The sequence below is a fragment of the Armigeres subalbatus genome, chromosome 3, assembly GCF_024139115.2.
Source record: "Armigeres subalbatus isolate Guangzhou_Male chromosome 3, GZ_Asu_2, whole genome shotgun sequence".
Taxonomy (NCBI): Eukaryota; Metazoa; Arthropoda; class Insecta; order Diptera; family Culicidae; genus Armigeres; species Armigeres subalbatus.
The window spans coordinates 17,565,223-17,588,896 of record NC_085141.1 but is presented as its reverse complement, the minus strand read 5'-3'; the positions used below and the strand labels follow the sequence as shown (position 1 = coordinate 17,588,896).

The 23,674-nt window shown below is 38.1% G+C and overlaps 2 protein-coding genes and 1 long non-coding RNA gene across 3 annotated transcripts in view; 2 read left to right on the top strand and 1 right to left on the bottom strand.

The window, feature by feature from the left end:
• The window catches only part of LOC134225299 (microtubule-associated protein futsch), a 334,589-nt gene that overhangs the window by 162,865 nt on the left and 148,050 nt on the right, over positions 1–23,674 (bottom strand). The window contains exon 2 of the mRNA XM_062705255.1: positions 21,216–21,314. Within this exon, the coding sequence (XP_062561239.1) occupies positions 21,216–21,314 (99 nt within the window). The remainder of the gene's footprint in view (positions 1–21,215; positions 21,315–23,674) is intronic.
• Positions 1,355–21,981, top strand: LOC134225304 (uncharacterized). The gene is made up of 2 exons (XM_062705259.1): positions 1,355–1,638; positions 21,418–21,981. Exons 1-2 carry the CDS (start codon positions 1,578–1,580, stop codon positions 21,858–21,860), a joined length of 504 nt encoding a protein of 167 aa, XP_062561243.1. The 5' UTR covers positions 1,355–1,577; the 3' UTR covers positions 21,861–21,981.
• Positions 7,552–8,699, top strand: LOC134227907 (uncharacterized). The gene is made up of 3 exons (XR_009983787.1): positions 7,552–7,649; positions 7,795–8,047; positions 8,485–8,699. It is a non-coding gene; the product is annotated as an uncharacterized LOC134227907 (long non-coding RNA).

Below are 23,674 nucleotides of genomic sequence, written 5' to 3'. Positions count from 1 at the left end.
GTATATTATTGCCAAAAATGAGATGAAAACATTTCAAAATTTTTATTTTGACCATACCTTTCAACGTCGAATACATTTTATTGCGAGTAAATTGGTCAAAGAATAATGCCTGAATAATAAGGTAGTTTTTTTGCACACATATATACTTGCCCACATACAGATAGGCAGCCATGTAATGGGACTAAATGGCCAGTTGAGTCGATTAGTCTATAAGCCTCCGAGCCTTTTAATTTCGCGGCCTTTTTCGTTACATCTTGCCAAGGTGACCTCAGTGTACGAGAAGAACTACATATTTACATATATTCAAAAACTCTATGCTATGTGGTATGCTAAACCCGCACGGTTCAAACATCCGCAATCACACGGATAATCCTTTCCTCTACTGGAAGAAACCATTCTACATTGTACCGTGCCGGCAGAATTCGGTGGCTTAAAAGTTCGTCTGAGCTGCAAAATAAGTTGGCAAGCTTGGCAGAGGTAAAAAATAGCACTTTTAGGAAAAATGACAATTATAATGGCCTGAACCACAAAGAAGCAATACATATTCGAACGAGAGAATATCCTCCGGTAGGATGATATATGAGCATCACATGATGACGACGCATGGCGAACGCTGAACGTCCTATTCAGGCGACTGATTTAGCTGGATCATCACATGTCTTATGTCGGGGCGGGTGGTTGGTAAGATGGATGGCGTTGTTCGTGGCTCTCGGCCGGAGGAAGAATTGATGCACACGTGTCTGTTGTTTCATGGTGGATGCTCGGGGAAACTGGGATGGGTTGATTGTTATATTTATGAGGATGTCAACCGAAGCCGTGTGATTGAGACAAGACAAAGTAGTGATTTATAGCTGCGTAAGCTGAATGTATTCCGGCGCTATATGAAGCGAACTGAGTTGAGAAAAATAGTAAACATTGCATAAGTCTTAGCCATATTTTTATTCAGAGACAAGGAACTAATGTCTTCTAGTATTCGTATATTTCAATAAATAATGAAAATAAATTGTTCAATCGTAATTCACAAAATAGAAAATCTTATAACATTCGACTGAGTTACCCACGAATCCGCGTCTGCAGCAAGGGTTACCCAGGTTGCATCGGAAACAATAAAATGCTCATTAAAATCAGCCGTCAACTGCGATGGGAACAACCGCAGCTGTAGGTGAGTGCCACCGCATTGCAAACTGCTTCCAATCTCATTGCAAAGTCTTCCGGCAAATGAACAATAAGTTGATTACACGCTCGCCCGGGCTAGGGTTATCAAGTTGTCGTAAAATCACCATGGACGTGCCGAATCGGACTCCAGTAGTGAACTTTCGAATCGTTCGTTCTTGTAGAGTAGCATTTTTGCTACACTTATTTTCGAATCGAATGCTAGACAACATAGCCTTTCTTTTGAGTTCTAGCAGTGCCAGTGGCATGGACGAGCGCTCTCGTTGACGTTGATATTCGTAAGGCAGTCGATTCGGGAAAAAGTGCTGTTGGTAGTTTAAAACTATTTTAAAGAAATTTGTTCTTTGTTCCGCGGGGTTTTTGTTTATTCGTTGTTGTACAGAAAATGTGGGAAAGCTAACAGCATGGAGAAACTCCATGTAACAGTTGTGCTGATATTTATGCTTCTGGGATGGCGCGATTTAGGTAAGTGATCAAATTCGTGAAAGGCATGTATTGAGCTTATGGTTATGCAATTTTTCATTATGATGTGTTTTATTTGAGCATAGAGTAAATGTGAGATTATCAAAAATAGTGAAACAAACCCGTCAAAAGAAATTAGTCAATCTATAGAATTCCTTTTTCACTACTTATGTAAACAAATTGTGTGATGTTGACTACACTTATATGGACTAGAAAAATCAAAATATTTTTTTTTGTAATTCCGAAACTGTTCGGCATCTCATCCCATAGCTCCCATGTTCATCTCGTGAAAAAATAAAGCTATGAAAAGGAATTGGATTTGTTTATCATTTGGGCACGCATGTTAGTAAAAAGAAGTGACGAGATTGGTGCTGTAGTTCTTTGTTTTGCGATGAGATGAATATATCTTCAGTGAGATGAAAAACGGAACAGTTCCCCTACCTGGTTTTACAGTTTGCACTTGAGTGATAAAACGGCTTCAATGACCATTATGCAATTCAAAACATGATTTTTTCAGTACGAGTTGTACGTTTATCCAACGAGGCTTGCCGAGTGCTGAAAAAATCGAGTTTTGCAAAAAGTTGCACACGCTATTTTTTGCAATGACGAAAAATGGTCTTTACTATGATAAATCTGGATCAAGATGGTACAGTCTGATTTACGTCACATGATAATTCTTGCCAAAAAATCATGTTGCTGCAGAAAACAAACAGATTCCATGTTATCGTGACATATTGCATGCTCGACAAACCTCAAAGCGATAGATATACCGTCTTTGGGAAATTTTGATGTCATGTCCATTAAACTTTTTCATTTATTACGCGACACAGAGAATACACAATTTGAACACTCACCCAAGCTAATTGAGCAAAATGTGGTCATTATCAGAATGTTCCAATGCTTGTTTTCCATTATAGCACCCAAATGAGCGCTATAATGGATTTTATGCAACCCATTTGGGTTGCATAATGACCATTAAAGCACCCATTTCATTGTTATGGAAGAGTAGGCCGTTTTATCATTCAGATGTGAACTGTAATCCAGGTATTATGATCAGGAATTGCAAAAAAATCATTTTAGAACAATAGTTACATGATCACATTTTGCTCAATTCGCTTGTAACCTGACCTGGACCTGGTTGGCTACAGCGTCGATACACCTATGCCTGGCATATTGTAGAGCTCCAGAATCGTCGGTCTTGGGCGATGTTCCTCCAGTTTCCCCGAACGTTCAGGGTGCCCAGGTCCGATTCCACCGCGTGCAGCCAGCGTGTTCGTGGCCTTCCACGAAGTCGCCGGCCCCTATCCGGTTCTCTGTTGAATCCAATTCGCATATATAAATATTGTATTCTCTGCTTTGCGTAATCAATGACATAGTTTGTTGTACTTAACATCAAAATTCTCCAAAAGCAGGTTCATCTATCGCTCCATTGCTGGTCGAGCTACCCAATCTGGCATGATAACATCACAGACAAACAGACGTAACACTAGAAAAAATACCATCGACCCATGACTTAAACGATCAATTTGAATTTGATTGGTTGCGCGTTTCACAACTAGAGGCGCTAGCGTCGTAATCCTTCGAGTTTGACATTTCACTCCAGCGCCTTCTGGTGACAATGTTATACGAAATATTGTTTCGTGTAACATGCTCGCAAGATGGAGGTAGAGGAGTTGGGCGATGGATTTTTCAGAAAATTGTTCAAGCTGTTACGTCTGTTTGTCTGTGATAACATAGAATCTGTTTGTTGTCTGCAGCAACATGTTGTTTTTTGTTATGGAAACTCATATGTGAATATGTACGTTATGTGGAAGATATTGATTTGAAAAATGTATTGGAGGTAACCACTTTCCCTTCGATGGGACTCGAACCCATGACCCTACAGTACGCTAGACTGGTGCTTTAACCAACTAAGCTACGAATGACCTCCGTCGGCCTTCGCAACCTAGCGGCTACTGAACGAGCTCGAGATTCCCAAATTGGACGCATAGTCAAATCACTCGCAATCCATTTCTCAAGCCAATACTTCCACATGTGTATTGTACACGTCCACGTCCACAATCCACGTCCAAATCAATATCTTCCACATAACGTACATATTCACATATGAGTTTCCATAACATTGTAAATTAACGTCCAAGTCGGGTGGTTTAATCCCCGGAAATAGGCAATTAACTTTGATTGAACTGAACCTGAGTTGCGTGCTCTTGCCTACGCAATGCGGTCGGGTCTGAGCTTGACGACCGACTGGCAAATGCTTACACAACCTCACTTGATCAGTACCGTTGCTGATGAAGAATGTGTATAGCCGCCAGACATTCTAAATACTCACGCTCCTCTAATGTGGACGTGTACAATACACATGTGGAAGTATTGGCTTGAGAAATGGATTGCGAGTGATTTGACTATGCGTCCAATTTGGGAATCTCGAGCTCGTTCAGTAGCCGCTAGGTTGCGAAGGCCGACGGAGGTCCTTCGTAGCTTAGTTGGTTAAAGCACCAGTCTAGCGTACTGTAGGGTCATGGGTTCGAGTCCCATCGAAGGGAAAGTGGTTACCTCCAATACATTTTTCAAATCAATATCTTCCACATAACGTACATATTCACATATGAGTTTCCATAACATTGTAAATTAACGTCCAAGTCGGGTGGTTTAATCCCCGGAAATAGGCAATTAACTTTGATTGAAATGTTTTTTTTGTTTTTAGCAAGAATGATCATGTGAAAGAAATCAGATAGAACAATTTTGGTCCAGATTTGTCATATTAAATTCCATTTTTCGTCATTGCAAAAAGTAGTGTTAGCAACTCGTTGCAAACCCCGGCATTTTCAGCACTCGTAGTATTTATCAGAATCGACAATCCCTGTTGGATAAACGTGCATCTCGTACTGCAAAAGTAGAAGGTTGTATCCGAGACAGGACTGCCAATTGGACGTAGGATTATGTAAAATGTATTGTTTTATAATTTGAATTTTAATATGTCTGGACATCAGGTTATTGCGGTTTTCATTTTGAAGAAAAATCAACTTTCTATTGTATAAAATGTTGGCTTCGAAGACAACTTGTTCCTGTTCCTTGATTCATTTTCAATAATGTGTTTTTCCAATCACTAACAGCAACAAAACTAAAATCTTAACCTTGAGAGAAAATTTCCTCTGACTATTACCCAACATCAACCACTGGATGATTTGTTACTGAAACGCGATTAGGAATGGGCGTTTTTCGGAAAAATATCGATACTGTCGGATCGATGTTTTTATTGTCGAAATATTGATGCCGAAAAATATCGTCCGAAAAATTTAAAGCACGAGCAAAAAAAAAGGAAGCTATAGGTTTTCTATTTCAGATCATCGAATCACATATCAAAGTTTCGCTGTTTTTAACGGATTGTATCTAATGTTTGCTATATTTTCCGATTTCCGATTTTTTGTATTACGGATAATGTCTTGTAAATTAAATACATTGTAATCCGATATTGGCTACACAAAATCGATACGGTCAAATATCGAATATAAAAATTCGATACAAAATATCGATAAATCGGAGAAAAAACCCAGATTAATCCACCTAGCGGTGATGGTGCCTTTCTCGACCTTCGTAAAATGTGTGTGCTTGAAAATAGATGAGCTAGTAGCTAGGAGTAAAAAAGACAAATTTCTTTGTCCGTTCTATGAAAATCAGATTATTTATGGCAAAGATATTGTAGATCCAGTTGAAAACCGAAAATCATATTTTGTCCCATTCCCGGATGTCGCGACTGCATTGCGAGTGGTGCCCGACTATGGCACAGTTGCGCACTACTCGCGATGCAGTTGCAACATCTGGAAATGCGAGAAAATGCGATTGTCGCGAAACCTCGGTTCGGTTTTCAGCTTGATCTACAATATGCTAATAAGAATTTCGACATTTTGTTTCCTTTTCCAATCTTTTTGACGTACATACCCCTGTTTTATTTTACCCAGTCATATATTTTAAGGATATCACTTTTGGATGTAAATTGAACTGAAGCTCCGACTACACAAAAAGAAAACGAAAATGTCATTCCCATCAAGCGAGCGGAGGGCAATATTTGTTATGATATAAATCTCATGACCGTCTTTCTGCCAAACTCCCGTATGAAGAGGGTGGGAAGTGTATCAGTGTGGAAGCATCCGATAGTTCGTTTTCGGAAAGAAATTATAGCCTTTCGGTACAACTTTGTTGCACAAGAAAGGCAAAAAGTATTTTGCCCATAATTTCTCCAATCTGGCCAACTTTCAATAAAAAATAATAGAACAGAATTCCGCGTCTAATGCAATTTGTTGTGAGTAAATCGGTTGAGGGTAAGTCCATTGAAAGTCAGCTAGACTTTTTACTCGCTTTTTATAACACATAGTATATTTTGGCCATAATTTCTGTGCCCATGGTCCAAATTTTCAATAGAAAACAATACGACAGGATTCCGAGTCGAATGAAACTTGTTGGAATTATAGATAGTGGAATATATAGATGAGTGAAGATAAATCCTCTTTCTCCAAACGAACTGTCAAACGTGTCTCCAAACGAGCATGACGTCACGATTTCAATGGAAACGTTAAGGGCTGTGACGTCATATGTGCGTGTGCACGGGCAGAAAAATCGACTCAGCCATGCTTTCGCTCATCTATATATTCTACTATCTATAGTTGGAATTAAATCGGTTGAGGATAAGTTCCAAAAAAGTGAGCTAAACTTTTCGCACTTTTGGTGCGCGCACACACACACACAGAGACATCATCGCAGTTCGTCGAGCTTATACGTATATAACACTATGAGTCTCCAGGCCTTCTGTAAAAGTTTGGTTTTGGAGCGAACATACAGCCTTTTCGTATAAAAAGGCAAAAATGGTGTTTCAGCCATAATTTCCGATCCCATAGTCCGATCTAGCCAATTTTCAATAGAAAACAATGGGACAAGATTCTGCATCGAATACAATCTGTTGCGAGCGTCAATTGAGATTCTCACGTCCGAATGTGTGAGTGGCGATAAAAGGAAAACAAACACTCCTAGATGTTGCAACTCAGCAAAGATTGGGTAAAAATGAGTATATTTCCATATATTTTTTTACTCTTTTGAAATCATTGTGATGACCCGATCATTTTTTAGGTTATGAGCAGAAGGAAAACAAACATGTTTTTACACATGACGAATTGCACATTAGTGTGCGAGCGCTAAACGTCACTCATCTCTATAGATGAAGTCTAAAGGTGCCGTCAGACGTTGCAAGCAAATCACTCGCAACGAGCATTTTGCTCGCAGAAAGCGACAACTGTCAAAAATTTTCCTGTCTGACTACACTGAAAGTGATTGCATGCAAACAAATGACAAGTCGTAAGCAAACGCTCCCCGGATAAAAATTTACAGTACCTTGTATGGCATAATCCATTGAAATACAATAGATTATATAATAAATAATACAATCTATTGTACGTTTATTGTAGATTTCACACGGTTGAAAAAATCTTTTTTGTACTTACTTTACAAGCACAGTAAATTTAAATGTTATCGATACATCCTATTATATTTCTATTGTTCACTTTTGTTTTGTATTGGGTATCCAAAAACTAAACAAATTATAAACGTATTCTATCTGGGAGATCAAAAAATCATTCATAAAGGAAAACATAGCATAATTTAAAAATATTTCATTGATTCATTATATTAATGAAAAAACAATGGACAACAATAAAATAACAATAGCTTTCATTATTAAATGAAACAAAAAGTTATTCCAATTTTTCCCAATATTTTTTTCTATTGTGGGCCTGAAATGTTCATATGTTATGAATAATTCGTATATTTTCAAATAAAAAATAACTAAAACTTTTGCTTTCATTTTACTCGGAGAAAGAGTGAATTTATTTGAGCGTGTACGGTTTGTTTATGTTTTGTAAAAAAAAACGAAAAAAGTGACATGGTGCATAAAGTGTCTATTTTACTGCGGATTCTGGTAGTGGGCCAGCGCCGGATCATTGGCCGCCTTATCCGTAATAATGGTGAGTATTGAGTGTTATCATCATATATAATATGTACCGGATGATTTTGATGCGGGGGATCTTTAAAATCCCTCCCGAAGGGTTTTTAATTTTCACCACCGAAGCAGGTGGAAACGTTTTTGTTAACAACTTAATCTATTTTCAGCTCTGTTTGGAAACAACAACGCAGAGAGTCGAATTATAGCGAACTGGATGTAGTTCCGACAGGTTCCGACCAAGAGCGTGAAGAATGCCTGTAAATTTCACGTGAGGGAACCAGTCCGGCACCGGTATTTGGTGGCACCAGCCCACCTGCGTTCGGTGGTTCCATTGTGGGCGCAACATATACGGCTGCTGACTTTGAAGTATCGCTAATTTTTGGTGCCGACCCCGAATCGTTAGCCACAGCCACATTCATGGTAAAATATCCATATAAACATTTTTTTATTTTGTCGTTACTTAATGAAACACAGTGGCTGGTTTCCTATCCGCCGCTGTCAGCAATCAGGTGCTAACGTATATGCACAAACAGCAGCAACTGCCAGAATTTTGTATGGCGAAAGGTATCTAGCGCGAGTTTTCTTAGAAATTCGAACTTTTCACGAAACACTATTTGGAACCAGCTATGTAGGAAGAGGTTCGTTACTACGTCTACTAAATATTTTTTCGATAAAGGTGCTAAACTTCAATAAATTAACCTTACTGCCTTTCACTATACAGATTTCAGAGAGTTAACTCCTAATATGCCGCTGTAAGCATTATCAACGTGGGTGGATTCATTAATACATTACTATTACTTTAGATTTGCTTTCCACATTTTCATATGTTTTCATTATATTTTTCTCCTCGATTCCAGCGCCCTATTTGGTACCGCTTCCACGGTTACATCGCTTATTGGTGGGATCATTTCAACACCGGCAGCATGAGTACAAGAAATACGGAAACGAATCGTGGCTAGAAATCGTACATATTTTGGACCCTGCCACTTTGGACTGAGTAATTTTAAATTATATAAATTTTACAACACTTTGTTGTTTTACAATTTATTTTATTAACAGGGAAAATTTACATTTCTTGTGAGATGCAAAAAATGATTTTAACCATTAAAAAATATCATCGCCCTTTTGTGATATCTATTCAATATCACAAAGTGCAATGATGTATTGCAAAGTGAATCATTTTTTTTTGCATTTCACAAGATATGTGATTTTTTCCTCTGTTAGTAAAATAAATTGTAAACACTAAATTGTATTGTATTTTTATTGTAATACTGAAGTGAATTTTAATCTAAAACCTGTTGTACTTCTATGGTAAGAGAATAAAAAAAAGTAATGAATAACATTTAAATCACATTGTTTTCTATTGTTTCGGCCATAAAAATCCGTAGAAATCATCCCATTGATGAACCGTAAAATCAATTGTTTTGCTTTAAATTTTGTATGAAAAAATTTCGAAATTTTTATTGTAAAGATACATAACAACCCCTATTTTTTAATGGAAAAGTCCCATTTACCATAGATTTTATCGTGCAAAACCATAAATTCTAATGCAATTTTATTGTAAAATTTCCATTACAATCAATGGTAATTATTATGTTCCAAATGGTGCTGTAGCAGCAAAATTTATGGTTTTCCAATGATATTTTTTATCCGGGTCGCTTGCAATGTGTGACTGCTAAGCGTTAAAAATTTTCAACTCGCAGAAACAAAATTGCGCTTGCTAGTGCAGCACTAGCAAATTTTTCGCTCTCAAAATTGAAAACGTTTTTAGGTGGCAGTGTTGCATTGCAAAAATAGGAATGAAATTAGATTTTGAAACAAGTTTTTCGTTTTTGTTTATATTTGCATGAGAGTAAATCTGTCATTTTCTTACAGTAAAAAATTGCTACGTGTGACTGCAATTGCGAGTGCTCTCAGAAATCATTCGCTCGCACGAGTGATTTGCTTGCAACGTCTGACGGAGCCTTAAGTGCTAAAAAAGTGAGCTATAGCTATAGACTTTTTCGAACTCTTTTTCACAATAAATAGTAATTTGACCATAACATCTAAGCCCATAGTCCGATCTGGCCAATTTCCAATAAGAAAATATGAGACATTCTGCGTCGAATGCAACTTGTTGTGAGCAAATCGGTTAAGGATATGTGCCCGAAAAATGAGTGACATTTTTTACGCGATTTTTTGTATGAATTTGTATTTTGGCCATAACTTTCGATCCATAGTCCGATCTGGCCAAATTCAAATAGGAAACAATGGGACAGGATTCTGCGTCGAATGCAACTTATTGCGAGCAAATCGGTTGAGGATATGTGCCCGAAAAATGAGTGACATTTTTTACGCGATTTTTCGTATGAATTTGTATTTTGGCCATAACTTTTGATCCCATAGTACGATCTGGCCAATTTCAAATAGGAAACAATGGGACAGGATTCTGCGTCAAATGCAATTTGTTGCGAGCAAATCGGTTGAGGGTTAGTGCCCGAAAAATGAGTGACATTTTTTACGCGATTTATTGTATGATTTTGTATTTTGGTCATAACTTCTGATCCCATAGTCCGATCTGGCCACTTTCAAATAGGAAACAATGGGACAGGATTCTGCGTCGAATGCAATTTGTTGCGAGCACATCGGTTGAGGATATGTGCCCTAAAAATGAGTGACATTTTTTACGCGATTTTTTCGTATGAATTTGTATTTTGGCCATAACTTTTGATCCCATAGTCCGATCTGGCCACTTTCAAATAGGAAACAATGGGACAGGATTCTGCGTCGAATGCAATTTGTTGCGAGCAAATCGGTTGAAGATAAGTGTCCGAAAAATGAGTGACATTTTTTACGCGATTTTTTTCGTATGAATTTGTATTTTGGCCATAACTTTTGATCCCATAGTCCGATCTGGCCAATTTCAAATAGGAAACAATGGGACAGGATTCTGCGTCGAATGCAACTTGTTGCGAGCACATCGGTTGAGGATATATGCCCGAAAAATGAGTGACATTTTTACGCGATTTTTTTGTATGAATTTGTATTTTGGCCATAACTTTTGATCCCATAGTCCGATCTGGCCAATTTCAAATAGGAAACAATGGGACAGGATTCTGCGTCGAATGCAACTTGTTGCGAGCAAATCGGTTGAGGGTAAGTGCCCAAAAAATGAGTGACATTTTTTTGAGTAGTTTTGCGCACACACACACACACACATACACACACACACACACACACACACACAGACATCACCTCAATTCGTCGAACTGAGTCGATTGGTATATAACACTATGGGTCTCCGGGCCTTCTATAAAAAGTTTGTTTTTGGAGCGATCATATAGCCTTTACCGTATACTTAGTATACGAGAAAGGCAAAACATGGATTCCCGATATATCGTATCGGTATCGCCCATTCCTAAATGTGATGGACAGCAATTTGCAACGCCTCCCAAGAACTAGCGCTTTTTTTTCCTTGTTGGGTATTTTAATCACTACGACCATTTGTTAGATCTATTGTGATATAAGCCCCATTTGATCTAGCTTTGTCAAGTTGACGCATCATTACTATTTAGAGCAATTGCATTACCTTGACTACCAGCGTTATCCCAATGCGGTATTATGGTTCTGATGAATCGTACTACCATATTGGGACTTGTTCCCCAATCTTTTGAGGGTTCTATCAGCCTCTTGTTGAAGAACTGTAATTTCTTTCTAAAAGTTGCCGGACAATGGCATAACAGATGTTCCGAGTCTTCTACATGTATGCCGCAGAAACGACATACATCATCATGAAGTTTTCCTGACAGCTTCAAGTGATATCGGAATGGCCTGTTATATGGCTTGTGTATGTGTTAAGATCTTTTTTTGAAAGATCTAAAATTTTACGAGTGATAAATACGTTTGGTGTGATGAAACGTTTTGACTGCCTCGCAATCAAGGTGTTTTTCCAGATATCCTTCATTTTAGAATGTTCCCAAGATTTGAGTACCATTCGAAGAGAACATGCAGATACACCACAAAATGGTTCGGAACCTATGAATTGTCGAGATGAACCAAGTCTGACCAGCATGTCAGCTGGTTCATTGCCTTCAATGCCACAATGATCAGGAACCCAATACAGGTTCACTTTGTTACGACTACCCAAGGTTTGGAGTGACTGAACACATTCCCAAACGAGTTTAGATCTACATATTGCTGATTTCAAAGCATTCAATGCTGCTTGACTGTCAGACATTATTCAAATATTTGAATGCCTATAATTTCTGCGTAAGCATAATTTAGAGCATTCAAGAATAGCCTGAACTTCAGCTTGGAAAACAGTTGGCCATTTGCCCATAAGAATCGAAATGTTTATCCCTGGGCCAGTCACGCCTGCTCCAACTTGATTGTTCAGCTTTGAACCATCGGTGTAAAAAACAATTGATCCTGAGCGAAGATTTGGTCCACCGTTTGCCTATGTACTTCGCTCAAGATTAATAACATCAAAACAACGATAAAAATTGTGTCTTCTCCTCATCCAGTCATCATTGTTTGTGATAAGTGAGTTGATATTTATTTTGTTTAGAATACTAAGATGTCCTTTTAGGTCACCTTCGAAGAGGTTTGAATCTCTTTTGATCTTCAAAGCACTCTTCTCGTTTCTAGCGTCTAGCGCTTTATTCGGCGTGCTTCTCATTGCACCAGTTATTGAAAGAGTAGCAAATCTTTGAAGTTTTTCCAACTTTTTCTGAACCACCCTTTCTTTTGTTTTTGGCCACCATATTAATGCGGCATATGAAATTCTGGGTTAGACAATCGCCGTATAAATCCATTTATAGTCTTACTCAATGCTGCCTCAAGATGTAAGTTCCAATTCAGCCTACTGTCAAGTCTAACTCCAAAATGATTGACTGAGTTTGAAAGTTCTCTGCTCCTTTCAATTTTAAGGTAGGAAAAGAATAATTTCTTCTCCTTGTAAACGCCACCAATATGGCCTTTGAAGGATTTATGTTTAATCCTTCTTTTTCACACCATAGTGTGATGAAATTTAGGGCAATTTGCATTTGGTTAGAAATAACACAGTCATATTTTCCTCTCACCAATATAACTATATCATCCGCGAAGCCAACTATTTCGAATCCACGAGCTGTTGTTTGAACAGATTATCAACGATTAAAGACCACAATAGAGGTGATAGCACGCCTCCTTGGGGACACTCTTACACTAATTGATGAGCGTCCAAGGTTGGCTGATATTTCTCTTTTTGATAACATCTCGCCAATCCAATCAACAATGCATACATCGAAACCTCGTTTCAACATAGCATTTTTCATTGAACTGTGAGATGTGTTATCGAATGCTCTTTCTATGTCAAGGAACGCTGCAAGTGAGATTTCTTTTGCTTCAAAAGATCTTTCCAACTTTGTAACTAGCTTGTGAAGCGCTGTTACTGAAGATTTCCCCTCCTGACTCGTCATCTTTTTTAATACTTAGTACCAAGATCATTTGTGTGATCTTTAGCAAGGACTTTCTGCACCCTAGCAGCAACTGGAGTACTTTCAATGTTTTCACAAGTGTACCTCCAGTTTATCCTTTTAGATCTATGTATTGTATCTGTATTGATCCCACTGTTGTGTGCGTTTAGCCCGGTTTACGAGTTTCCGGGTTTTATTTCGCATCTTTTGATGATTGGTATTGCACCAAGGAACGTCTCTATTTGAAGAAAGTTCCTTAGCAGTGCAGCTGACTGGAAACTAGTGCTTGCGTTGCTTCCGACTCAAAATTTTTGCTTTCGCCAAGCAATTATGAAGTGCACTTTGAAAAATATTTCTCTTGACTTAACATTCATTTATGCAAAATGATGATTTTGAAGAAAACAAAGAATCTAGAGAAAATTTCACTTCATTGCTACTGACGCCAACGTCAACCACTCGATGATTTTTCGCAGAAACGCGATAGAATCCATTCATGATAGCGAGGTGGTCTAGTGGCTACCGCTTCTGCCTTGTAAGCAGGAGGTCGTAGGTTCAATTCCAGGCTCGTCCCTTTCCTACTTTGTATTTCTATCTTGATTCTTTCAGTGTTTTACGTTCTACCAAAAAGATTCCTACTGTTATAACCTTCCACACAATCCCAAAACCTCCCGTGGCACCTATGAGAGGTCGAAGAGTTCTCTGCATCTTTCTTAAGTAGGTGTCCAACTAACCATCCTTCCCCTTCCTTAGCATTCGCAAGGACGTGGCCAGGACAGATCTCGACTATTGGACAGTGCATTGCTTCCATCTAAGAGATAGTGATTAGTCCCAAATCAATATCTGTGGTAACGGATGAAAGTGCTGCTACTCTCATACAATATTCTTGGCTTGTACCACCTACGAAATTGTGCGAATTGCTCAATGCTAATGCTAATGCTAAACGCGTCTCCCTCCGACGAGCGTTTTTGCTGCTATCGCCGTGGATCCTCGAACAGAAATGACGCGCGAGCGCAAATCATGGGCCTTTTTATACCCGGAGAAAATGAATCGGTGGGTCACAAGACCTGTAGCTTACATTATGATATCCGTGTTGGGAATGCATGAACGGGATTGGTTGGTTTTGATATTTTTACTGGGTAGGACAAGAAATGAAATTTTCAATAGTTTATCGTGAATAATAAAAAGTTACAATGAAATTGACAAATTGCTGGAGAGTTCCCGAGTCGATTGATATGTAAATCTCGATAATCCATCGATAGATGAAGGCTCCATTAACCTTCTGTCCTTCTAAAAAAAACTTACGTTGTCTGTGCTATGGGGTCAAATTGACTTCAAATTGAAATTGCTATAACTTTTTTATTGTTTGACCGATTTTGGATTTTTGGGGCTGCTTCGAAAGATAATTTAATCATCTTTCAGGTCATATCCAAAGATTGACTATTGCGTGTGCTTTGGCATGAGGCGTTGATAAGTTTAGAACTTGGCCGCCAGGTGGTGGTATATTTGAATTCATTATTTAAGACTACTCAAGATATTCCGATATACAGAATTCTCCTCATTGTAAATATTCTTATCGCACAAATTTAAAATTTGTTAAAACGGCGTTTTGATCAAAGGTCGTCTAGTGGGAATGGACTGTCTTGTGACGGAAGTAATAATTGGGAATTTTACAAATAGGCGGCAAATTGGCTGATCTTTGGTTACGCATATAGACCCAAAGGCCTTAATTCCAGGGTTTTCTTGGATGACCTAAAACATATTCTGTGAACACATTCTATTATTTGCAGCATCGCTGGATCAAGTTGAATACAAAGAAAACTTTTGATGAACTCTATCACAACATTCATGTTTGCCAAAAATGCTACAAACCAAAATACATCAGATATCACATGGAACAATATACTCAAATATAACAGCTCACTAGCGCCGCATCTTGGAAGAAGTGCTCATTATATTGAGCACCGCTTTGTAGTCCTGGACATCCTGAACAATGTTGCCGAATGCAACTTGGGTGTAGGTATGAGGGATCTCAAGCTAAAGCAATATTTCAAATCCACCCGATTCTTTTTTTACACGGATTATTTTAACACGGATTTTTTTTACACGGCTTTTTTACACGGATTCTTGAAATAAGACGGCTTTTTTTTGCACGGTTTCTCGAAATAGCACGGATTTTTTTTTACACGGATTCTCGAAATAACACGGATTTTTTTTACACGGATTTATTTTTACACGGAACGCATCCCCCATATTAACAAAGACCCGGTTACTTTTTTTACACGGATATTTTTTGCACGGCTTTTTTTACACGGTTTCTCGAAATAGCACGGATTTTTTTTGCACGGATTCTCTAAATAACACGGATTATTTTTACACGGTTTCTCGAAATAACACGGATTATTTTTACACGGATTTTTTTCACACGGCACGCATCCCCCGTGTAAAAAAAGAATCGGGTGTATGCAAGAATATTGCAAGTACACTAGCGCCGCCTTCTTGTAAATTTCCTAATTATTTATTCCGTCATATGACAGTCCATTCCCACCCAGACGAACTTTGTTAAAGACGTCATCTTTGCAAATTTCATATTTGTGCGATAAGAATATTTACAATGAGGAAAATTCCATATATCGGAATTACTTGAGTAGTCTAAAATAATGAATTCAAATATACCGCCACCTAGCGACCAAGCTCTAAGCTAATCAATGCCTCATGTCAAAGCACACGTCTTCCTGCATAACCTTTTTGAAAAGGTGCAGTTCAAAATGAGTAGGATTTTCAGATATAAGTAAAATAAGCATAAAAAATCACTGTTTTTGTATCCTTTTTTACGAGACCCCTCCCGCGATATACCCGCCCACCTATAGTCCTGAAAGATGATTAAATTATCTTTCGAATAAGCTCCAAAAATCCAAAATTGGCCAAACATTAAAAAAGTTATAGCAATTTTAAATTGGAGTTAATTTGACCCCAGAGCACAGACAACGTAAGTTTGTTGAAAAAAGTACAATGTAGCACATATTTTCAAGATTTTTCAAGCGAATTTGCACCTGGGAGACAGATCTCGCCGAGTTTTACCAAACTACCAAAAATTAGGAGAATCGGTTGAAAACTGAAAAAATGGCAGCCACTCAAAAGTGGCCTGGGGTCATATTGACCCCAGAGCACAGACAAAAGGTTAATGTTCAAAATCTTACATGATTTCGTGACGATCCCTAATTTTAGATTCTAATTTAACACCAGTACCTTCGAGTAAGACGTTGTCCAACGTCATAACACTAACGCCGATTTGTTTTTTTTTTGACAAAACTCATAGATTTTTGTAAAAACCTTGACCAAATGACTCATGAAAATTTTCCTATTATCATTAGTGAACAGGGAACGAAAATTACAATAATTTTGGAAAATCAGCCAACCTGTCTCGTGCGCATGTTATTTTCTCCATAAAACTGTCGCATTCTCAAAATCAAATAGAATACATAAGAAATGTGCTTAGAAGTTTCGAAGACAATAAGATAGGGTACATACTTAACTAACTCAAACGTTCAGAGCATTCCTATCAAATGTTATTCAAAGGTAACAGTTCGGTGCGCAAACTTGCCCCCCTTTACTCTACTAAATTTTCCGGAAAGATGTACTTTGTTTGTTAACTTCGACTATATAAATAAGTCATCGGATAATGTTGAAGTCCCTGAATAAAGTTTTGTTATATCAATTAGAGCAAATACAAAATGCCAATCAACGGCTTTATTTCTTAATAACCTTCCACATCTGAAAAATGCGTATGCTTTTTATGGATCGGTGTGTTAATCAAAGTCTCACTCTTCTTTGAAAGCGAAACATAATTTTTGTGATTTATATAATTTGTCTGAATTTTTTAATAGCCAACTTCACTATTATATAATAAAAACAAATCACGATTGCGTAAGGATGCGTGACATGTTCTTTGTTGACATTTTAAAGAAAATTTGGAAACGCAGTCTTTCGAAATATTGTGTTCTGCATATTGCGGTCAGTAATAAAGTTAATCAGCGCGCGTTTTTTCATGTTACGAACAGCAGAACGATCGCACGATCTCCAGTAATATTGTGTTCTGCATAGTACGATTGGTAATAAAGCTAATCAAGCGCGTTCGGAATAAATAAATCGTTTGGAATAAATAAATAAATAGTCGCTTACCAAGGGGACTTCCTATAGATTGCCTTATCATCTAACCAAATATCCCTTTCCCGTAGCACTCACGGAGATGCAGAGGATTCCTCGGTCCCTTGTAGCAATGAGTGTTGGACTAATTTTCCTCCCCTAATCCTAAATTGACTGTGAGGACGTGGCCGACATCGTTATTGATCATGAATTATTGAAACTCCAAATCATGTACAGTGAGAATGGTTTTCTAATTCCAGGAAAACTATTCATTTGGTAAGCTGTGCAAATTAGTTGTTTCTCGGCCAATCACGACTAGCAACTACGATGTGTACAGTCAATCAAGCTAAGCTAAGCTTGGACGGGTTTGGAACCTAATCAAAAGTTTTATTTTGTAAAACTTTGTACTGTAAAAAAGGAAGAAAAAAGCTAGCAATAATACCGATGCTAGCGAAAGTCGTACATATTATATTGAGTAAATTTTACAGGAGACACGTGTTCCCAAAATTTCGAATAATAAATTCAAATTACAATTTTCTGCAACACCAGCCAGGGATGGGAAAAATCAAATTTTCAAATAATCGGGGATGAACACCACTCTCACGCGATAACATATCCAAATAATCAATTGATAAAAACTCGTTAGCGAGTGAGCTTCGTTCGATAATTGCACCTCGTTTTAAAGCATTTACCGTTACTTTTTGAACTTTTTTCTACACATAAAACCAAAACACAAAGCCACACATCACATTGAACTTCACTGCTGCCATTAAATTGGTTTTGGTAAGGTTTACATTAAGATGATAATTTCGTGTTTATTATCAATTGATTCCAAAATTTGAAAAGTTATCGCCAACGACAACCCGCCTACTTTTCACACCTGAGAAGTTATCAATTGATAATTCGAATCATTATCGTATGAGAATGATTTAGAACAACCCTGCAACTGCACTAACATGTTATAAGTGATGATGGTAGTACAACATAGTAGAAGTGGGAAAAATGAAAATTTTCTTGACAAATTTCAAGTTTATTGGAACAAAATGCTCATGGACCACCACACCATTAATAGGAACAAAATGCAACAGAAACTAAAAATCGTTGCCAGTAAAAAGTGGTACATGTACATTTATAAAATCATTTTAAACGGTTCTTAAAATTCAAAATAGTTTAAGAATCTGTTGCGGAAACTCCCATATTGCCAAACTTTCTTTTAAATAACCTGATTTTAGTGGATGGAACTGCACATGTACCACATGGCAACGAAATGACCATTGTGGTATATATCAAAAATCAAAATGTGCATATCTCCAGATTTAGTTATCAAAAATCGCTTTTTCGCCATTCCCCTAGTACTACTCTTTAAGAGTACAAAAACGAAAAATAATATGATAATATCTAAACATTTTGTTTTTGTTTTTCGGCTAGGATTCGGGCTGAAATACTTCTCAGTGCAGGGTTTCGTTTTTTGCAGTCGGATTGCTTGAAAATTAAAAAAGCTATTCCTTTGGGCATCGCCTACTTATCCATTAAATTGCGAATGAGGTACTCGGCAAACATCCATTCGTTACGATTCAATGGCGGCACAATTACCCTCTTGAGTGGCGCTAATTTTTAAAATTAATGAATATTCCTCGGGGTAATAAACCAATTACCATGGCAGGTATATACATGACGTGGGACCGGACCGGGCCTCGCCAGTGTTACTCATTTTAGCTTTAAAACGATTATGATCCAGGCTCTGAAATTATTTAGGGGCGAGCCGAGCTGCAGCTGAAGCATCTTATTCTGTGATCCAGATGTAATTATGTCGATTTAATTTAATTCAACGTACAAGAACCCATCATCAGAACGTCATAATATTCAACTGAAGTTGTTTTTTTCTCTCGTAATACACATTTAAATTTGACCACTGGCTCTGTCTCTGTGCTCTGTTGGAAACGAATGATTTTTTATGGTCTATTACTAATATAACTAATTTTTCAAATCATTTTGAAGTGTCACGACACATAATCCGGTGATTAATCAAACAAGCATTCGACGGAGAATGGTGGAGTTGTGATAGAAGGCGTTCGCCAAAGGGATTATTTTAGAACTTTTCCTCTAACGCATTGAAATAAATTAATTACAAAGCCCACGCTTATTCACAAGGAAACTTGCATCTACAACTTGAGAGCAGAATTCTATTTCGATACCGCTATGGCCAACAGGTTCGTTGGAATCTTAAAAAGGGTTTTTGCCAGTAAACTCAAGTTTCATCCAGCTGAGCCAAATATGGAATCATACATAGAAGCGGTTGCTAACAAAAACGTAATCGAAATAAGGGAGGAGCGTGTAAAACGAATCTCAGTATCTTAATTCTAGAAAAATGATACAATGATCAAATCACATGCCTCTCCATTTCTCCAAACATTTTTTGTTGGATTCGAGAGTGCTGTTGTTGTAGCTTCTCATGGTGATGAAGCCTTCTAAATAGATTTTTTTCTTCACATGATTAGTCATCATATTGAGTAATTAAGAAATGGCGAAAAGTCCATTGAATGTGTCATGCAATAGTTTTATGCTACATAAATGAATTCGCGTATCGCCTTAGACGTTACGTCATATGTGAATATACATTAGGGTGGTTCAAAAAATTTATTTTGCTCCACAGTGCTCATCTGATTCTTTACCATGTCCTGAGTGTCCTCTGAAAATTTGAGCTCATTTGGATTAAAACTGATTTAGCACAAGCCGTTTCAAGTTTGCATGCAAATTAGTATGGGGAAATTTATTTTTTCATTGTGCTGCTAATGACGTTCCCCCATTAAGCGCATGTTAAAAGAAAACCTACATAGCTAAAAGGAATATTCAACAGCTTTCACTCAGTGAAAACTGCATCTCAATTAATCGTTCCAATAATTAGTAATCGAATTTAATCTATACCGTGGTTTTCTGGAGCTAATTGCCTAACTCATCAACAGGCAACATTGTGGCTCGTGGCGCGAAAGATAGCACACACAAATTCAGGCTACTATGTTGCACTGCACATTTCAGTGATGCCCTCAAAGAAGTTTTATGATCATGACCAAAGATTCGCAACCTATCTTAAAATCGATTACTAATTATTGAGGCGATTAATCAACAAGCGGTTTTCGTTGGGTGAAAGCTGTTGAGTATTCCTTCTAGCGTTGTAAGTTTTCTTTTAACCTGCGCTTAATGGGGAAGCGTCATTAGCAGTATAATGAAAAAAATAATTTCGTCATACTTATTTGCATGCAAACTTGAAACGGCTGTGCTAAATCAGTTTTAATCCAAATGAGCTCAAATTTTCAGAGGACACTCAGAACATGGTGAAGAATCAGATGAGCACTGTGGAGCAAAATCGAATTTTTGAACCACCCTAATATACATTGTTGATATATTTTTAGTACATCTTATAACGCAGACACAGAGTTCAGAAAATCGTGGAAAAGTTCTAACGGTCCGTTCTGTAACACTCTCCCTTAAGATCTGCTGCGTGACTACCTCTATGGTTTGCGGTATTTAAATTTGCATATCAAAACGAGTGGAAGTCACGTTCAATTTCACCAGATAACATGTGCGTGGGAATGAAATTTGCTTTTGAATGATGAAAGTTCTTGAGATTGAATCAAGGTCAAAAGACGGAAGAAAAAACCCTGATGTCGTGTTTTGGTGTTTTAGGAACACATATTTATCATAGAAAAAGAAATTTGGTACCCAACATTATGCTATTGTTGTTTTAATGCTGGCCATTGTCTAAGGGTTCTTTCACAAACTACGTAACCTAAATTTAGTGATTTTGGTCCACCACCCTCCATCTCGTAACATTTTTTGCATGGAAGAATATTTTTTAAATTCATAAACAGCTTGTTTATTATTGTTTTTTTAATCTTAATTTCCGAATATGTCTTTTTGCTGGGTGTTTTTTTTGTATTAACCGTTTTGGATCAATCGGATTTTAAACAATTTTACATTTGTGAGACTTCTTAAGATTGTAATAAACTTACCGTGCTTGCCTTCTTCACCTTCGAGAGCTTGCAAAGTGATGGTATGGAGTTCCTCCTCAAGGTCGACGTGACAGTCCGTCGCGTCCCATGAGAGAAAGCCTGTAACGATATAAGAAACATTTTCCCATTAACCTACTGTGTACAGCATAACTCATTAATACAGAATTAGACACGAATAATCCCAACTGTTCAATTATTCCAGCGAACGCACTCCGCTGTCACCAATGTGCGGTGGCGAAGTGTGGAACGTCCGAGGAGCTGGTGGAGTGCAGCGAAAAGGTGGTAAACAACCTCTACCAACGGATGCTACCGATGGCCAATCTATTTGCCCAGTCGACCACCTATGGAATGTACAGCTGCTTCAAGGTCACACTGTCCAACGGTAACAGGACGGCCATGGTCAAGGGTTGTACCTACCGGGAGTCCAACATCTGCACCGGATGGAACGCGGGCATCACCGTCGAAGAGTGCATCCTGTGCAACGCATCCGATTACTGCAATGGGTTCGAATCCGTAATGGGGTCAAATGGATCGGAACCGCGGGTGCGGACTGGTTGGAGTCGGATGACGGTCACCACGATTGGCGTTGCAGTATTGTTTGCAATTCAAAATAGATTGGTTTTGAGCCAATTCACATTGCGGTGAAAGGGGCTGTTGGTTTCCTGGCGACATATGGCACGACCAATAAAATGTGATTGAATAAAGTTTAAAATTGTGTCGAAAGGAAAATCAAATTGAATGAAGAAGTAAAAATGGTTTATTGATATTTGACAGATTTTTAATTTGGAGAATTATTGTGTAAAACAACAGTTTTTATTTACACTGTTTCGTTTAACCGTTGTGTGGCCGGCAAAAAAAACACCCTTAACAGGCCGGCAGGGTACCCGGGTACCCACAAAACTAAAATGCTTATATCTCTGGAAATTTACAACCGATTTCAACAATTTTGGGCTTATTCGATTCAGAATTTTCTCTTCTATAAAGATGTTATCAGGATGAACCGATCCGGTCATTTCGATTCCTGTAAAATCCGGATTTCCAGGAACATGTACTGCATAAATGAAACTGATCGTGGATTTCGGTAGCTAATCAGCTATATGGGTATCAAACTTCTTGAAATTTCATCACTAGATTGATTTTTATCGATTTGGGTCCATCAGAAGTGCAGACTTTCGATTGGCCATTCCAGAACAGGTTCCTCGAGGGGTCATAGGTGGCCATGAACATTGTTCAAGGGAACATCAACAATATGGGTATCAAACTTCATGAAATTAACTCTTGCGTATGTCCTTCATGATCCTAGGCTCACCAGACAAGTTGACTCCGGAGTGGCCATTCTGGAACAGGTTCCCCGGGAGCCGGGGTTGACCAAAAACATTTCTCATTGGAGCCCCAACAATATGGGTGTCAAACTTCTCGAAATTGTCTCAAGCGTTTATGTCTGATCTATTTGGGTTCATCAAACAAGTTCACTCCGGATTGCCAATTCCGGAATAGGTTCCCTGAGGAGTCAGGAATGTTCATAAGCATTCTCAGAGCCGCATTTTGTTTTAAATCAATTTATCTAGCAATGTGAGTGCAAAATCAATGCAAGGACCACTCATTGACGCCGGGTGACCAGCAGGAGACCCACCATAAGATTCCGGACACTCGGAGATGTGATCGATTCTAGAAATTCTTCTAGACAGATGTGACATTTCATAAACTGTTTGTTTTAACATTGTTACATCAAAACCAATACATGCACTACTCCTCGATTCTAGATGGCCTGATACTACGAAAGTTTGTTCTAGAAATTTGCACGTTTTTTTTTATAAACAATCCGTTGTAAAGTAATGTCCAGGCCCATTAATTGATTCCAGGTGGACACTAAGTTATCCGAATCATCCGAAGCAGTGGTTAATTCTTGAAATTCGTCATTTGTTGTGAGAGCAAAATTAATGCAAGGGCTACCTGGTGGCCCCCAAATGGTGCTCCAGAAGTGCAGGGACATCCAGAGCAGTGGTCAATTATTGCAGTTCGTTTTAGAAACTTTCGAAAATTGTTTGTAATAGCAGTATAGAAGCAGAGTCGTTGCTCGCGCTTAGAAGGGGCATAACTGTATTGATCGATTTCTCTTCATCGATTTTATAGTTACTTCAGGTAGAAGATGCAATCATCCTTCATTAGAACCATGAACTCGTCGAAGATAAATCGATCAAAACAGTTACGCCCTTATGATTCTAAGCGCGAGATTGCGAATGTCATTCATTGATCCCGAGTGGCCACCAAGAGGTCCTCCTGAAATACCGGAAATACCGAAGCAATCGTCATTTCTTATAAGAAATGTTTACATTTTACATTTTGTTTTCAACAGTTGCGTAATCGTGAACAATTTTGTTGTAACAAAGTAAAAAGAGAAGCAGAAGAAAGCGGGCTTGGTAGTCATAAGGCTACTGCTTCTACCTCATACGCGGGAG